The following is a 15,019-nucleotide window of genomic DNA, read 5'->3' as shown; positions in this document are numbered from 1 at the left end:
ATTTTGACCAATCGCTATCAAGAATTAGTATAACAAATGTAAATTTTAAGTGGAAAAATCACTTGTCAACAACTGTCAACTTAGCTGTCAGCAGTTTTTCCGGAAAAAAAAAATCGAAAAAATTGTACACTCCTCACAACAACATAAAGAATAGTGTTACCCTTTCTAGCTTGAAAGTTATTGTTCTTATTAATTATTGTTCTTATTGTTTTAATTAAAATAAAATGTTTATTTAACTCAGGAAATAATCTTACCAAATATCCCTCGTGCATCTAATTTTTCCTCAATCTCTCAATCAATCAAATTTTTTCAAATTCTCGTCTTCGACTCGGATGATTTTTAAAACCACTCTCGCTCTTGCTATTAAAACACATTACTTAGAAACTCGTTTTTCCGGAAAAATTAAATGCACTAGGGATATTACCCCCGAAAATCCATTTTAGGCTTCAAAACAATTTTGAAAGTTTATTGCTTCTCTAGAACTTTAAATAAGACACTTATTTAGTTGAATCACCCTGCATTTTTATTTATGTTTCATTTCACAGTATTTTTAGTACTTATGAGTTTAACTTTCCAAAATTATTACAAGTTGGTAGTATTTTTCATTCGGTGACTTTTTAAACAATCAATAGAACAAAACCGATTTTCCAAATACTCAAACGGAACTTTTCCTGCCATATCAAGGCCGCACAAAAAGCACCTGGAAATCACTTTTCCGTGAACGTTCAGTATTCTTCTTTCAGCAGCTAACGCCCTCTGAGAAAGTACCAATTTTATCAATAAAATAATAAAAGAAAAAGAGACAAACCTTTTCTCGATCGCTCAAATTAACAAACCGATCCTTCTCAGCCATCTCTTTCTGCTTGACATGATTCTCCTTTTTCTTCTCTTTTTCCTTTTCACGCTTAATCTTCCGTTGAGCACGTTTTTTTTCAGCGAGCTCCTCTTCAGTCAAAGCGTTCAAAGGGATTTGCGCTCTATTGTAATTGTACTTATCCGGGTGTTCCCGAGCAAATTTCTTCAAAGCGTCCCGCGACAATTTACTTGAAGTGCAACTATACGGAGTCTGTTGGTTTGTGTTTTTCAAACAAGGATCAGCTTCGTTGTTTAGCAGGTATTTTATTAAGTCTTCGTGCTCGTTCATCGCGGCTAAATGCAGAAAACTGTTGCCTTGCTCGTCTAGGATTTCGTTGAAAAAGTCTTTGGCCAGTTCAGTTTTAGATATGTTCGCGTCTGAGCCGAATGTTTTTAGACGTTCTTGGAATAAGTCGTCTAGAGTAAGTGGGTTTCCTTTGGTTATACTATCTCTAAGTTGTCGTTTTCTGGCTTCCTCTTTTTCTCTTAGTTTTTGGTTTTTGCTTTTCCTGTAAATAAGAGAAAGGCAAGTTATTGCCTTTCCAACTGTCCAAAAACCTTCCAAATGCTTCTAAAGCAGTCTAAAAAGATTTCAAAAGCTTCTAAAACATTATAAAAATTCCAAAATGCTTCTAAAGCAGTTGAAAGCCGTCCAAAACAGTATAGAAGCTTCCAAAAGCTCTTGGAACAGTTAAAAAGCTCCTAAAAGATTTAAAATTTCCCAAAACTTTAAAATAGGGTATCTAAACAATTGCGCAAAGTATTTCTAGACTAAATCTACAGTCCCATGAATGCCATGAGAACAAAATATCACTTATAAGGTATAAATAGCACAACTAATCTCCGACATACGTAAATATCAAATATGACCTGTGGCAAATAATGTCGTGTCACTGTCGTTTGCTTTGTAACCTGTATTTACCTTGGTTTCTTCCTGTTGTGTCCTCGTTTCCTTTGTTCCGGTGACAAACTATCTCCGAATTCTTCCAAACCTTCAAAGGACACTTCGAGTTGCTGACTGTCCAGTACTGGACTTTCACTACCAGATGAAGCAGAGGAATGATCGCGTGTCTCCAACTTACTCAAGTTGTTTGTAATTTCGTCTGAATTCTCACTGCTACAAAGTAACGTTCAAACAATCGGCAGAATGTTTATTGGGAATTTGTATAACCTGTAGTTTTGGCCTGGTAAATGCCTTTCAACAACCTCACGAGATTTAGCCCGATTTATGCAGCTCGAACGAGCTTTGGCACGTTTTGACTCTTTTTCCGGGGATTTTTGTTTGGATAGTCTGCTGACAACATCTTCCAATGAGCCTAAAAGAAAAAATTTCTTCCTAATACACAAGGGTTTCATTTCAGAACAAACACAACAAAATATGTTTTTTTTCTATATTGATTGAAGAAAAAACATTTCTATTTATTTGATTACACTATTTTCTCCTCTTCTCTAGTTTTTCCAATTTTAGACAGGTCGTAGCTTCTTTATTTAAACTCCTATCCTGCGCATTTCGGTGCACTTGTGGTTTCCAAGATATTCAGATTTTACGAATTTCAAGCATATTAAAATATTTGAAATTTGACATTGTTCTTATAAAAAAAAAAAAACAAAAACCTCTATGTAAATAAGAAGATACATACCGTACACATGAGCGGAACAAAGCTCTAAATGCACTCGTTTCACTTCAGCATAAGTCGCTCTTCCAGTCGAAAAAGGAATAGTCCGCAAACGAGGATCGTTCCTATCTAAAAGAGGATCTTTCCCCCCAAACAAGACATTCCTGTTATAAGGGCTAGAAGCCCTGTAGAAAATTAAACTACTATATTTAATCTCCTCAGACCAATTAACTAGAACACTCCGCACGTGCTAAAAACAACCTTAATAAACCTCTTAGCAATTACAACTTTAATGCAAACTTACATCAACTAAAGCCTGCTCGTTGTACCGTCTCAAAGATGCTCCAGCACTTTTGGGATGGCTCCCTCCAGACTTTCCGTCCCGACTAGACTGCGACCCTCCTTGACCAGCTCGGACAGTGTAACAATGAAATGTTTTGTGCACCAATGGAACTAAATGGTTGAAAACTGCCCCCGCAAAATGTCCACCTCCTAACATTAAAACAGTCCACTGCTTGTTTTCCTGACAATGTTCTTTGTAACGCTCGTAGAAGTTTACTTTAGACAAGTCTTCCTGCATACTAAACCGTAGTAACGCTACTGTTTCATGGGTTATACAACACAAACCTTTTTGTCAATCAGCAAAACACCTTTATACAAAGAAAAAACCTGACCAGTTTGGTTTTTCAGAAATATTTTGCCTTGTGCAGTAGCTAATGCGTCTAAAGGGTCTTGCTCTTCTTCTGTGTCCGATCCGGAGATACTAGACACTTCATCTAGAATTTTTGGATGGTAATCTAACGTTCCTGAGATACTTATAGAAATGAAAACCTTTCTCGTTCTTCAAGTTAAAGTATTCTTCACTGACAGGCTGTTTTGATTGTAGTGACTGCTTCAAATTGTACCGATGCCAGTCTAATGTGTAATGTTCCCTTTGCTGTTCAACATTAGGGAATTTTACTCTACAGTAAGAGCAGGACAAAGTAATTTCAGTAGTTTTCTTTTCACTTTGACTGCCAGTAACGATGTCTGTAAGAACAGATGGTTGCATTGGAAACATTTTTAGTGTAAACTACGATACCTGTCTGTTTCTTCGTTTCTAAAGCACTTGAATACTTGTTACTTTCGGCTTCTAAGGCGCTTCCTACTTCCAAAAGAACGGGCCTGACCGAATTATCAAATAGCGTGTTAAAGTGGTCATTGAAAATTACTTCCGTAGAAATGTTGGGATGTTTTGTTGCCATTTTAATCAGGCACTGGAAAATCAAAATTAACAAAGTAGTAAATACACACGTTGCAAATAAGTATAACATTATTTTTATAGTATATACATGTAAAATTGATTTTTTTTTAAATTTAGTGATAAAATAATATATTTTCATTTAATATAAATATGTTTTTTGAAAAGAAGTCTTCTGCTGTGAGACAGTAATTTTTGGCGCAGTCAGTAGGATATTGGGGATCGATCGTATACAGGGTGTAATAAAAAATGCTAAAATTAGACGATATATTCTGAGATATGCGTGCAGTAATCCACAATGATACCTACGTGCCACAAATTTCATTATAAATATGGACCTTAAGCCTTGTATTACAAGAAATGTTGTAAAACGCGACAAGACAGTCATGCAGTTTCAGAAAAACAGGCAAAGTGATAATTATTCAGCACATCTCAAATAATGCTGATAGAAAGTACACAACAAAGTCGTCTTCTATTGATTGTCACTTAAAAATGCTGACTTTATGCTGAGAAAACCGCATAAGCGGCTTAATACCTTACAGAAGACAAAGATGTGACCCCAAAACCAGTAGAACGCCTCCATTGCCCAAGCCTGATCATGTTATACCTTTCAGACTGAAGATGACGCAAATGAACTTATCCATGATGCCAAAGCACTAATATGGTGGAGAATGGACGAAAGAAAACAGCGCGCTTTTTTAATAAAGTTTTGTTAATTAAGTTTTAATTGTTTAAACTGCAGGTCTGAAAGTGTTTACTCTCTCCAGCTTGGCTATATCAGTATAATTATGTTTTTAAACACCCTTTATTAGAAAACTAAAGTTACTCAATCATTTGGTACCACTACTGTACCCTTCAGTTTCTTTTTGTAGTGAAAATAGCTCAATTAAAACGACAAGCTAAACAAAAATTTTATTTTATAATTTATTACAATAAATTAAGTATGTATAACATTTAAATATTAAATACTTTTTGTCAAGATCCAATTTTATGGTTTTTGTACTCAATTGCAGTTTAACTACTTAAACACCTCTATTTCCCATCTAAGTATAAAAATTATTAGACAATTTATTATGACCATAAATTAACCCAGAATTTGCAGTGCTTCAGCAATAAACTCTACAGCTACCTTACAAAAAAAATAAACAATTAACATTAAAGCTTGAAAACCAATCACTAAATCACATTGAAATTCCATTCAGATACATATAGCTGGCAACTAGAACCCCAACTAAAACAGCAAAAACATAGTTGAGGTGAAAGGTATGACCTGATCTAGCTCTAAAAATAAAACTGGTTACTAAATCACCCTAATTAACAAACATGTAAAAACATACCGATATTTTTCCGGTGACAGAGGGCTAGGTGGATTTACTCCAGGTTCCTTGGAATCCAAATAAACACACATCCAAGTAAAGTAAGTGGCCAGAAAGCCGCAAAGCAATGGCAGCCATATACTGCTATGCTTGACAGCAGTGTCCCAAGTGTTCATAAACATCACTTGGCCACTTTCTGCCACCACCTCGTATCTGATTAATTTTCTTTCAAAAACTAAGTTAGTGACTGTCTCATCTAAAAAAAATTAACAGAGTTGTGGAAACTTGTAAATGCTGATTACATGCAAGAGTATTGATTAATGTTAAGTCCTGTTAATCTAGTGGCCTGTATGTTTTGAGTTTTCAATAAATTGTACAACTAAGATATTGGGTCATTTTTGCCAGAATTCAGAAAAAGTTTAGGTATTGTCACAGTGGAAAATTTAAGCCATAATCAAGACCTCAAATCTGTTATGCTGCACCTAAATACATAAACATAACTTCATCTGACCTGTTTTTTTTACATTAACATTTTACAGAAGGTAATCACTGTAGTTTTAAAAAGAAATGTCATGTAATCTGTTTTTTGTCATTATTAATCTCAATATTAGTGACCATTTTGTTGAGATTGAGTTTTTCATGCACCACTTATTTTTTTTAGCAAGGTTTCTTTGTTTTATTCCTCTGTATAAGTGACATTTTTTTAGTTTGACATTGCTGCCATGCACTCTAGTCATGGAGGAGTAGTTTTAAAAGGCTGAAAATCATTTCCACTTTAGCTAAGAAATCTTTTAAGAAAACTATATGATAAATGTTTTTCCACTATAGCTGACCTCATCCAGTACTTCTCTGTATGGTACAATCTTTCAGTTCTGCAGAGACAACTGCCTCAGTCAAAATTAGTGATTTATAGGTTCAAGAAAGTCCTAAAAGACTTTGACCAGTCCTCACTTGGTCATTCTGTACAAACTTTTCAATGTTGTGATGCCAACTTTGTTTATTTTAATTTTTTCTGTAGAAAAATAATATGATCTAATTCTTGTGAAGGAATTTTTTTAATGGGGCTTGGCTGAGCAATTTTCTGATCAAGACAGTTTTATAAGTTAATAAGATGTGGTAGGTATTTGGTATTTTTACCTTACACTGTTCAAGTATATCTCCTAATCCAATTATTAAATATTGCCCACATAAAAATAATACTCTGACATTTTTATTAACATAGACACTAATCACACTTGCTCATAAACAAAAGCTGGAGGATAGAATGAAATGAAAAACAACTTAAAATAAACATTCACAACCTAATTACCAATGACCTAACCTAACCTATAAAACTCAAAATTTCAAACGTTAAAAAAACTGAAATATTTACAAACTAGCAATATAATACTTACAGTGTTCGTAAAATATCTTCACAGATATCACTACTAACGAAAATAAAAGTCCCAAAAGGGCCAAACGGCGCTCATAGGGCAGCGACTGTTCCGAATCGGAATTACGGCGAGTCGGTGATGTTCTGAACCCGTTTTGACCGAGTTTTTCCATTAAACGGTCTCGAACTATTGCGGACGACATTTATTTATTATTTGAACCGGGGAAAACGCGAATAATCCGAAATATTTACGTTTAAAACACCACAAACAAGATGGGAACTTACCTTACGGTATGGATGTGACGGATGACGTCATAGATGTAAATACTCTGAATGACAGTTTGATATTTGATATTAGCTACGACGTGACGTACGTTCAACCTGAGTGAGATAAGAATGATAAAAGTAGAGAGAGAAGCTTGTGTAAGGTTGTCTGATAACTGGATAACGCTCTTATTTTACAAGTTACAAATAACTGAAATATTAAACAAGTTTAAAAATTTATGCTATTGAAAAATGCTGTGTATAATTAATTAATTAATCTCTCAAAGTTACGGAATGTTCGGTAGGACGCGTAGGTCGGTGATTGTAAACAGCTTTAGTGGTTAGTTTAGTTAGTGGCCAATTAGAAACGATTTCTTGAATTCTGTTGCCAAGTCTACCAGTACTTTCTAAATTTGCAGGAAAAATGTCATTGAATATTTCCGCCAGTTAGAAATAACAACTATTTAAGATTTGTTTTTATTTGTAGTAAATTAATTTGTGCTGACCGTGATTTGCACACTAGGGTGTATGGTTTTATAAATCACTAGAATGCTAGAAAAAAGCACACTAATGAAAAGGTGGTTAGGTATATTTTCAGTGCATATCCGGCAACGTCGCTTTGTGACCCGTCAAACGATAACCTTATTCCTGTCACGGAACGCGATCGCGAAAACTTTTTCGTTTTTCCTTGGTTACTATACTCGTTCGCTTTCGTTCGAGGTGTGTGTTTGGTGAGGTAACGTAGGCGCTCTAGTGCAAAGTTCGGTGTCTTCGGTTGACTCATCTAAGCCGCGAATATTTTCAAGTGAAATTAGTTGTTGAATAATGAAAAGTACTTAATTTTGAACGTTAATTAGCAGAACAACGAGAAATATGGCTGCAGCACGGGAAGTCGGCGTCGGCGATTTTGTCCTTATGGACAAAATCGACTTGGATAATTTCATGAAAAATTTAGAACTCAGGTAAGCAGGTGTCACATTTAGGTAAAACATCAACAGGCCCCCATGGATCATGTCTGTTTTAATGACCGTTCTGTTTTGTGTTTTGTTTTGTATGTTCTCTGTTTGTTGTTTTATTTTTTTTTTGTAATGTGTTTTGTGGGATGTTTTTAGCAAGGTTTTGAGACTTCATACCTATGTTCTATGTTGTGTTTTATGGAGATATTTTTAGGGGTTTTTAATAACTGTAAACAGTGAGGTAGCTGAAAAACCCTGAAATGTTGTACCTAAGTAGAAACCTTCATAAATTTTAACATACTTTATTCATAGTAGGATAGGATCTAATTTTTAAAATATAAGATGTGTTTTAAAACAATATCTGCGCAAATTAATGTTATTTGTTTTTGTTATTGTTTCTCTCATTTAAACTTTTAAATCAATTTTTATAAATTTGATTTGAGTTCTCATCTTTTCTAGATTAAAAATGTACTTACTGAAAAACTGAATAAGAAACTAATTCTGAAACTGACTAAAGGCTGTCTGACACAATAAAACATGTTTCAATAAATGTCAAGATAAATGTAGTAATAGTTATACAACCAAGTATACAATTTAGTAGAAAAAAAAATTGTATACAAATTTTTTAGAATCTGTTTTAAAACAAATTTTAATTCAAATTTCATGATAATTTGCAGGTTATCTGTATTTTTTTTTATTTTGTTATATCAGTTTCCGAGATTTTTACCGTTTTATGTGAAATTTGATATTTTGGTCTCCAAAATGTTTTTTTTTTTAAATCGGGCCTGTACGGCTCTGATATTTCGCACAAACCTAGCACAATGATTGCCAAATCTAGGGTAGTAGCAATACTGTAGAATTACAATCATTAAGGTCGATTTTCGCTTGTACTAACTGGCTAACATAACGCAAAACCCATTAGGATAGTGGCGGTGTTGCAGACAAATTTGACCCTTACGAAAATTGTCATTTGCAAAAACAGTTTTTCATAAAATTTCCAAGCATTACGTCGTGGCCGACCTAGTAAGTCACATGACCGTGTTTTCCTAATTTTCTAAGGTCAAATTAGCCTTTAACTAGTCAAAAAAGGTTTGTGGTGCACCCTGTCACTAAACGGTAAACGTGTATTTGTAGCACTTTGTATATACTTTTATATGTTGATGGACAGCCAATAAAATAAACTTCCCATTGACGTATAAAAATCGTTTGGTTAGTGGTACCGTTTGTTCGCTAGAGGGCGTAAAAGTTGACCAATTTTTTTGTTTAATCCTCAAAAACTCGCTTAATTGCACTATTTTTGTGTAGAGTTTTATATGTCAATGGACAGCCAGTGAAATGAGCTTTCTAAAAATGTACCTATTTTGGTTGATATGTTAGACGTTTTGTCCGCTAGTGGGCGTCAAAGTTGACTCATTTTTTCATGACTTTTTTGCCAGTGAAGAGTGCATTTTTTTGTTCAATCGTCAATAACTAGCTTATTTGCTACACTTTGTGTAAGCTTTTATCTGTCAATAGATAGCCAATGAAATGAGCTTTTTCTTGACGTATAAAAGTTGGTTGATTAGTGGTACGGTTTCGCCTCTAGAGAAAGTCAAAATTTTTGAAAGTAAAATTAAAAAATTCATAATTCTTCGTTGTTTTCCAACGGATTTCATTGAAATTACCAAACTTTATTTATTTTATTTATGTTACTACCCACTAATTCCTACAGTTTGTACAGGGTGATTGATTGAATTTTGACCACCCCCTTAACTTTCTTAATTTTGCTTTTAGCAAAAAACGTTAAATACAAAACTAGTAGATAGGTCTACTTTATTTTTAGATCAACAGTTATTATACAGGGTGTCCCAAATTTGAGTAACAAACCAAACTTATGTTTTTTTAAATACGATGACCAACTTTTTATCCGATATTTGAATTCTACATCAAATTCTAGGCCTAATTGATGTAAAATGTCTGTATCAATATTCAACTGTTTCCGCAGCAGCGTCCTTGATTGATTGAATTTTGACCACCCCCTTAACTTCTAGAATTTTGATTTTAGCAAAAAATGTTAAATACAAAACTAGAAGATATTTAGGTCTAATTTACCGTTAGATAAACAGGTATTATACAGGGTGTCCCAAATTTTAGTAACGAACCAAACTTATGTTTTTTCAACACAATGACCAACTTTTTATCCGATATTTGCATTCTACGTCAAATTTTAGGAATTGATGTAAAATGTCTGTATCGATATTCAACTGTTTCCGCAGTATCTGTTACTTTAACAATGTTTCCTCGACATTGTGATTAAGGGTTAAGTTAGTTACTCAAATTTGGGGCAGCCTGTATAATAACTGTTTATCTAAGAGTAAAAGTAGACCCAAATATCTATAACTGTTGCTACAACTAGTTTTTTTTCTAAAATCAAAAATACGGAAGTTAAGGGGGTGGTTAAAATTCAATCAATCAAGGACGCTGCTGCGGAAACATTTTAATATCGATACAGACATTTTACATCAATTAGGCCTAGAATTTGACGTAGAATTAAAATATCGATTAAAAAGTTGGTCATTATATTTAAAAAAAACATAAGTTTGGTTCGTTACTCAAATTTGGGACACCCTGTATAATAACTGTTGGTCTAAAAATAAAGTAGACCTAAATATCTTCTAGTTTTGTATTTAACGTTTTTTGCTAAAATCAAAATTAAGAAAGTTAAGGGGGTGGTCAAAATTCAATCAATCACCCTGTACACTATAATGTCCCAGTGATAAAAATACACTAAATGTTTCAACAGTGAAAATTCAGTTTAGTTTTGACATGGATGATGAATGACACTCATCATGACGTTGCGAACAGTTATTAGTCAGTTTTCCAAAATTTACCAACTTGATGATACTGAGAATCGCTGACATAATCACTGAGGATGGAACACTCAGTGGTACCCAAACATTGATATATCATCAATTCTGAATAAGAGTAGAACTGACTGTAATAATATTAATCGCTATTCACTAATTTTGATTATTTTCTACCCACTTTAGCGAGCACTTTAGTCTGTTTTTCGAATGATAAATCATAATAATGATACAGAGTTTGAAGTATAGTTAAAGAAAATAATAATTAAAATAATAAAATGAAACAAATTAAGGTTTAGTCAACTGTTTACAACTCAAATCATATTATGTAGGTTCACCTGTATCTATTAAGGACATTAGGATATTATTCTTATTATTATTATTATTTTGATGCTTATCCAATCGCCTACATTTACTTTCGGAATTCGGGTGTAACTTCTAAAAAAAGATTTAAAAATTGAGGACTGTTATAAGTACCACTGATAAATGGAAATTTAAATAACAATTTTTTTGGCGCCGTTTCAATTCCAATGTAATACCAAGGTTTCAGCTTATTACAACTTTGATTTTATTGATAATGGTCCTACATTCTACTGGAAAAATAGTTACTTTCAGTGAAATTAGTTTTTATTAGTAGATCCCAAGATTTTTTTAATTGAAATCCTTGAAGTTTGTTTATATTTCCAGTGGTGATAACATTCAGCTAAATATAAATTTTTGTACTAAAAATTACTAATTGAAATATCTTTCAAACAAATGTGATATTTTCTTGAAGCTTTTCATTATTTTGTATTCTACTAACAAACTGGCAAGGATGTGTGCTATGCAAATAATGATACAAGGCAGGATACAAGTATTTCAAGCCACTTAAAAAAAAAAATCAATCAATGTGAATCCGGATACATAAGAGGCTTGGGAGTTATTAGCATTAATTGAATTTTATAACAATGTAATTCTTTCAAAATTGGCAGTTGGGTGACAGTCAATTTGACAGGATGTATGTATAATTTTCACAAAGAGTACGCAGATATTATAATTTGCTTATGAATAAGTTCTTCACTCACTAGCTACTTCAAATTGTCAGGTTTAAGTATTATGTCAACATTCATATCAATATTTCATTTTGTAAGCTGTTCACAATAACTGATATCAAAAAATCACAAAATTGTCTTATTTTTAGGTGATTTGTAATTCGGCTGGTAATATTGACATGCCATCCAAAAATATAGATTCCAGAGTAAACTTATAAAAAGCACATTATTTTTACCACTTCTATGTTGCAATATGTGCATTTCTGAGACTTTTTTAGATGTTTTTTATTATGTTTGTGTCTTTGAACTTCAAATACATCAAATGCATATGTTTATTTAGGTCACAATGTGATTTTCTCAATATAGTCCTGTCCTTTTACAAATATTTTCTCACATTGATTAGAAAAAATTTGATGTTCAAGTTTCTTCAAGGTTCAATACTAGGTGTTTTAGCTTCTAATGTGTTATAGCTGCAAATTGTAGTTTTGAGTGAAAACAAAATTACCAATCTAGTGCCTTTTAGCAACAAAAACAATAAAAACGTTTTATTGTTTTCTTTTGTAAACGTTATTATTTGTTACTCTGTTGTAGCTAGGAGTTTCAAACTTAAAGTAAATATTAATGAGCTGCTAATTATTTAAAAACTTTTTATAGCCAAGTGAAAACTATGTATTTTTGATACAAAAATTACTAAACAAAAACCTAGAAGCGAGCTTAGAAGAGTATCTCCAAGTTAGAATATGCCACATATAATAATAAGTGTATCATAGTTTTTAATAATTTCACTTAAGCATTAAGTGTGTTAAAACCGCGACCACAACTTTTCCTGTTATGGGAAATTTGATATTATGTAAGTGTGAGTTGACATGAATTAATTCAGTAATCATTTTTTATCACATTAATTATTTGTTCAAGTTAAAAATGTGACGACTGTTTATTTTGTATTATACATTTTGCCACAAATGTGCTGCCAACATACAGGACAATAAAAGAAACATTATTCTTTCAATTCAATAGCTGATATGTTTGACATTTTATTGCCACCAGAACTCTATGATGACTCTATTCCTGTCAGATTAATAATTCAAAAATGTTGTTCTTGACATGTCTGCTTTTGGTAAGCAGTTGATTATTTACATTGTATAGGTATAGGAAATACTGTCTTCTTGCCATGTTAAAAAAAAATTACGGTCTAGTTAAGTTTAAAGCGCAGTTATTCCTATGCTAAAGCAACCCATTTTTAAAAACTCACAATCAGTGCAATCAATCAATGACACATGACATTAAATCAGGATTGCGAGCTGGACAAGTGGATATTTTAAAATTTGTAGGGGCATAATATAATAATTGATAATCAAATTGAGTGATGATTAGGTGTTAAAAATTACAATTTTTCAAATCTGTAATTGATGAAGTATTGTCTGTCATTTAACTGCATTATTTTTATAAATCACCTGTATCATTATTCATTTGTATGCAGGACTCGTGCACATGCACACTTTTACCAATCACCTTGTTTGCTTTAGTACATTGCAAACAATCTGCACTTACAACTGATTTTTTTTATAAACTGTTTCAACTTATTCAATTGTCTTTGACGCAAACCAACATTAGTACCTGTTTTGCATGGGACATTAATAAAAGAATGCTTTCCTTAAATGAGTTTCTTGTGCGTGTCGGCAGAATTTGCGACGTGTCAAACGAATATTAATTATTACATTAGGTACTACTAAACGGTACAATATACCACTCTAGGAATTTTAAAAGCCGGTTTTCCGTTCGTTTTGTAGGAGTTAGTTATTCGTTTGATAACTGCACCTTATCTGAGATAAGTTTTATGTTGATTGATCACCCAGACTCTTAATATAGTTGTGTAAAGTATGCGATTACTTAATATATTTAGTGTTGATGGGTATTATCTTTGGTCTTATAATTTTTGTAATTATTGACTGCTCATTAGTAATGTTTTTGATGTTGTGCTTAGTTCAGATCACATTTACAGGGTGTGTTGTTTCACATCTTGTGTTACACTCCTACTTTACTTAATCCTGTCTACATATTTTTCGGATTTTGTCCACATTACTTAATGCATTAAAGTTGTTTTACTTGAAATCAAATAAGCTTATTATATAATGTTAGTTTCGATCTTAAGCCTATGATTCAATATTATCTTCATCCTTTTATACTATCCACATTCTTTTTATTTGTGTTTACCTACTGCTCTAAGGAGGACTACAATTTTACCAAAACGCTTCCAGGAAACTGGATACCTATACATTTGTACAATAGAAATCGTCTTATTCATTTCTTAAAAAATGTAAGAATTATAATATTGCCAGAAGCGCACTCGAAAGGTTGAACTTGAAAGAAACAAAAATGTTGTTAGTATTTTTCAATCTGGATACGACATTCCGCTGCTCTGCATTCCGGGACACTCTGAAGACAATGAAAGAGCTGACCAACTAGCTAATGGACTTAAATTGGCAAGACACTGAACTTGGATATGAGCCACTTCCTACCCATGATCAAAGGTGAATTTAAGAAGCTCATCAAAGCCAGTTTCAGTGCGTGGTCACGAATTATGTGGCAGTTGATACACCAGTGGTAGGAGCACCATGGTTTGAGACTATTGGTAGGACATCAGACAGAAAACATCTGACTGGTCAGAATTCATGGGGCACTGTATCACCAGAATACACATGCATAGAATGGGGAGATTGTCACCTAATGTGGTGGTACTGGAGAGAAAAGATAACACCGCACAACTTGTAAAGGATGACACCTGGTTCTATATTTTTAAAACGAGGGAAGGGAGTTATTAAGAGAAAGGAACACATAATATGACAGATCAGTTCTGTCACATTCTATCAACACTCTTCTTGCATTCAAGAATTACGACTACCCTCTGGCACACATGAATGTAATGGCTAATTGGTGAGTAGTGAACGTATCTAGGAAAGAAGAAAAGAACTTAGTTTTGAGAGAGATACGATACAAGATGATTATCGTTTTTCAATTTAGCATTACAATTAATTTTCTTTTAAACAAAACTGAGTTAGCATCTGGGACGAGTAAACATTCCAGTGAGATTTTTACACCTCTTACTCTATGTAAATGCTACCATAATATTTAATATAGTATTTTATGCTTAAACTGAAACCACCTCTTGATTAGCATTACACGATTACCAGTTCAATTCTACACGCGATCCATATCCACATAATGGTTTCTCTGCCTCATAAACATTACATGACCTGACATGTATACAGATAAGTGGTCTAAAGAAGTCGAGGTTGCAATACTTGTGAACCTTAACAACGTACATTCTTTCTTACTAGTTAAGACATACTTTTCAATGTCTTGATATGGTTACCAAGAAAATATTATCCACGAGGACTTATCAAGGAATTTGCAGAAGTTGCTTTTAAAAGATTAGTACCCATGTACTTACACAGGAAATTCTATTATTAGCTCGATTATTAGTTTCCTGTTAGGATTTGAAATAAACGAGATAACAATGTATCCA

At 33.1% G+C, this 15,019-nt stretch overlaps 3 protein-coding genes across 4 annotated transcripts in view; 1 reads left to right on the top strand and 2 right to left on the bottom strand.

Moving 5' to 3' along the window:
• Window positions 1-497: 497 nt before the first annotated feature.
• LOC145735863 (tRNA endonuclease ANKZF1-like) lies at window positions 498-6,829 on the bottom strand. The gene is made up of 10 exons (XM_081989999.1): window positions 6,685-6,829; window positions 3,553-3,727; window positions 3,303-3,500; window positions 3,099-3,247; window positions 2,776-3,045; window positions 2,496-2,721; window positions 2,027-2,171; window positions 1,778-1,972; window positions 809-1,364; window positions 498-756 (listed from the first exon to the last, which is right to left on the bottom strand). Exons 2-10 carry the CDS (start codon window positions 3,713-3,715, stop codon window positions 583-585), a joined length of 2,076 nt encoding a protein of 691 aa, XP_081846125.1. The 5' UTR covers window positions 3,716-3,727; window positions 6,685-6,829; the 3' UTR covers window positions 498-582.
• LOC145735909 (ADP-ribosylation factor-like protein 6-interacting protein 6) lies at window positions 4,611-6,704 on the bottom strand. The gene is made up of 3 exons (XM_081990053.1): window positions 6,422-6,704; window positions 5,049-5,283; window positions 4,611-4,992 (listed from the first exon to the last, which is right to left on the bottom strand). Exons 1-3 carry the CDS (start codon window positions 6,600-6,602, stop codon window positions 4,893-4,895), a joined length of 516 nt encoding a protein of 171 aa, XP_081846179.1. The 5' UTR covers window positions 6,603-6,704; the 3' UTR covers window positions 4,611-4,892.
• Window positions 6,830-7,352: 523 nt separating the features above from the next.
• The window catches only part of Myo31DF (Unconventional myosin ID), a 44,413-nt gene continuing 36,746 nt past the window's right edge, over window positions 7,353-15,019 (top strand). For both annotated transcript variants that reach the window (XM_081989940.1, XM_081989930.1), the window contains exon 1: window positions 7,353-7,625. In XM_081989940.1, coding sequence (XP_081846066.1) covers window positions 7,537-7,625 — 89 coding nt within the window. In that variant the 5' untranslated portion in view covers window positions 7,353-7,536. The remainder of the gene's footprint in view (window positions 7,626-15,019) is intronic.

The sequence above is a fragment of the Ips typographus genome, linkage group LG1 (genome assembly GCF_016097725.1).
Source record: "Ips typographus isolate SLU linkage group LG1, UJ_Ityp_2.0, whole genome shotgun sequence".
Classification (NCBI taxonomy): domain Eukaryota; kingdom Metazoa; phylum Arthropoda; class Insecta; order Coleoptera; family Curculionidae; genus Ips; species Ips typographus.
This window is presented reverse-complemented; position numbering and strand designations above follow the sequence as displayed.

Excerpts from the sequence above, each read along its gene's own strand:
- LOC145735909 (XM_081990053.1), bottom strand. The coding sequence starts at position 6,602 with ATGTCGTCCGCAATAGTTCGAGACCGTTTAATGGAAAAACTCGGTCAA. Across the intron at positions 5,284-6,421 it reads GAAGATATTTTACGAACACT|ATGAGACAGTCACTAACTTA; the intron begins GTAAGTATTATA and ends AATTTTTTTTAG. Across the intron at positions 4,993-5,048 it reads CTGTCACCGGAAAAATATCG|AGCTAGATCAGGTCATACCT; the intron begins GTATGTTTTTAC and ends TTTTATTTTTAG.
- LOC145735863 (XM_081989999.1), bottom strand. The coding sequence starts at position 3,715 with ATGGCAACAAAACATCCCAACATTTCTACGGAAGTAATTTTCAATGAC. Across the intron at positions 2,722-2,775 it reads ACGAGCAGGCTTTAGTTGAT|CACGTGCGGAGTGTTCTAGT; the intron begins GTAAGTTTGCAT and ends GGTTGTTTTTAG. Across the intron at positions 1,973-2,026 it reads TTACCAGGCCAAAACTACAG|CAGTGAGAATTCAGACGAAA; the intron begins GTTATACAAATT and ends GTTACTTTGTAG.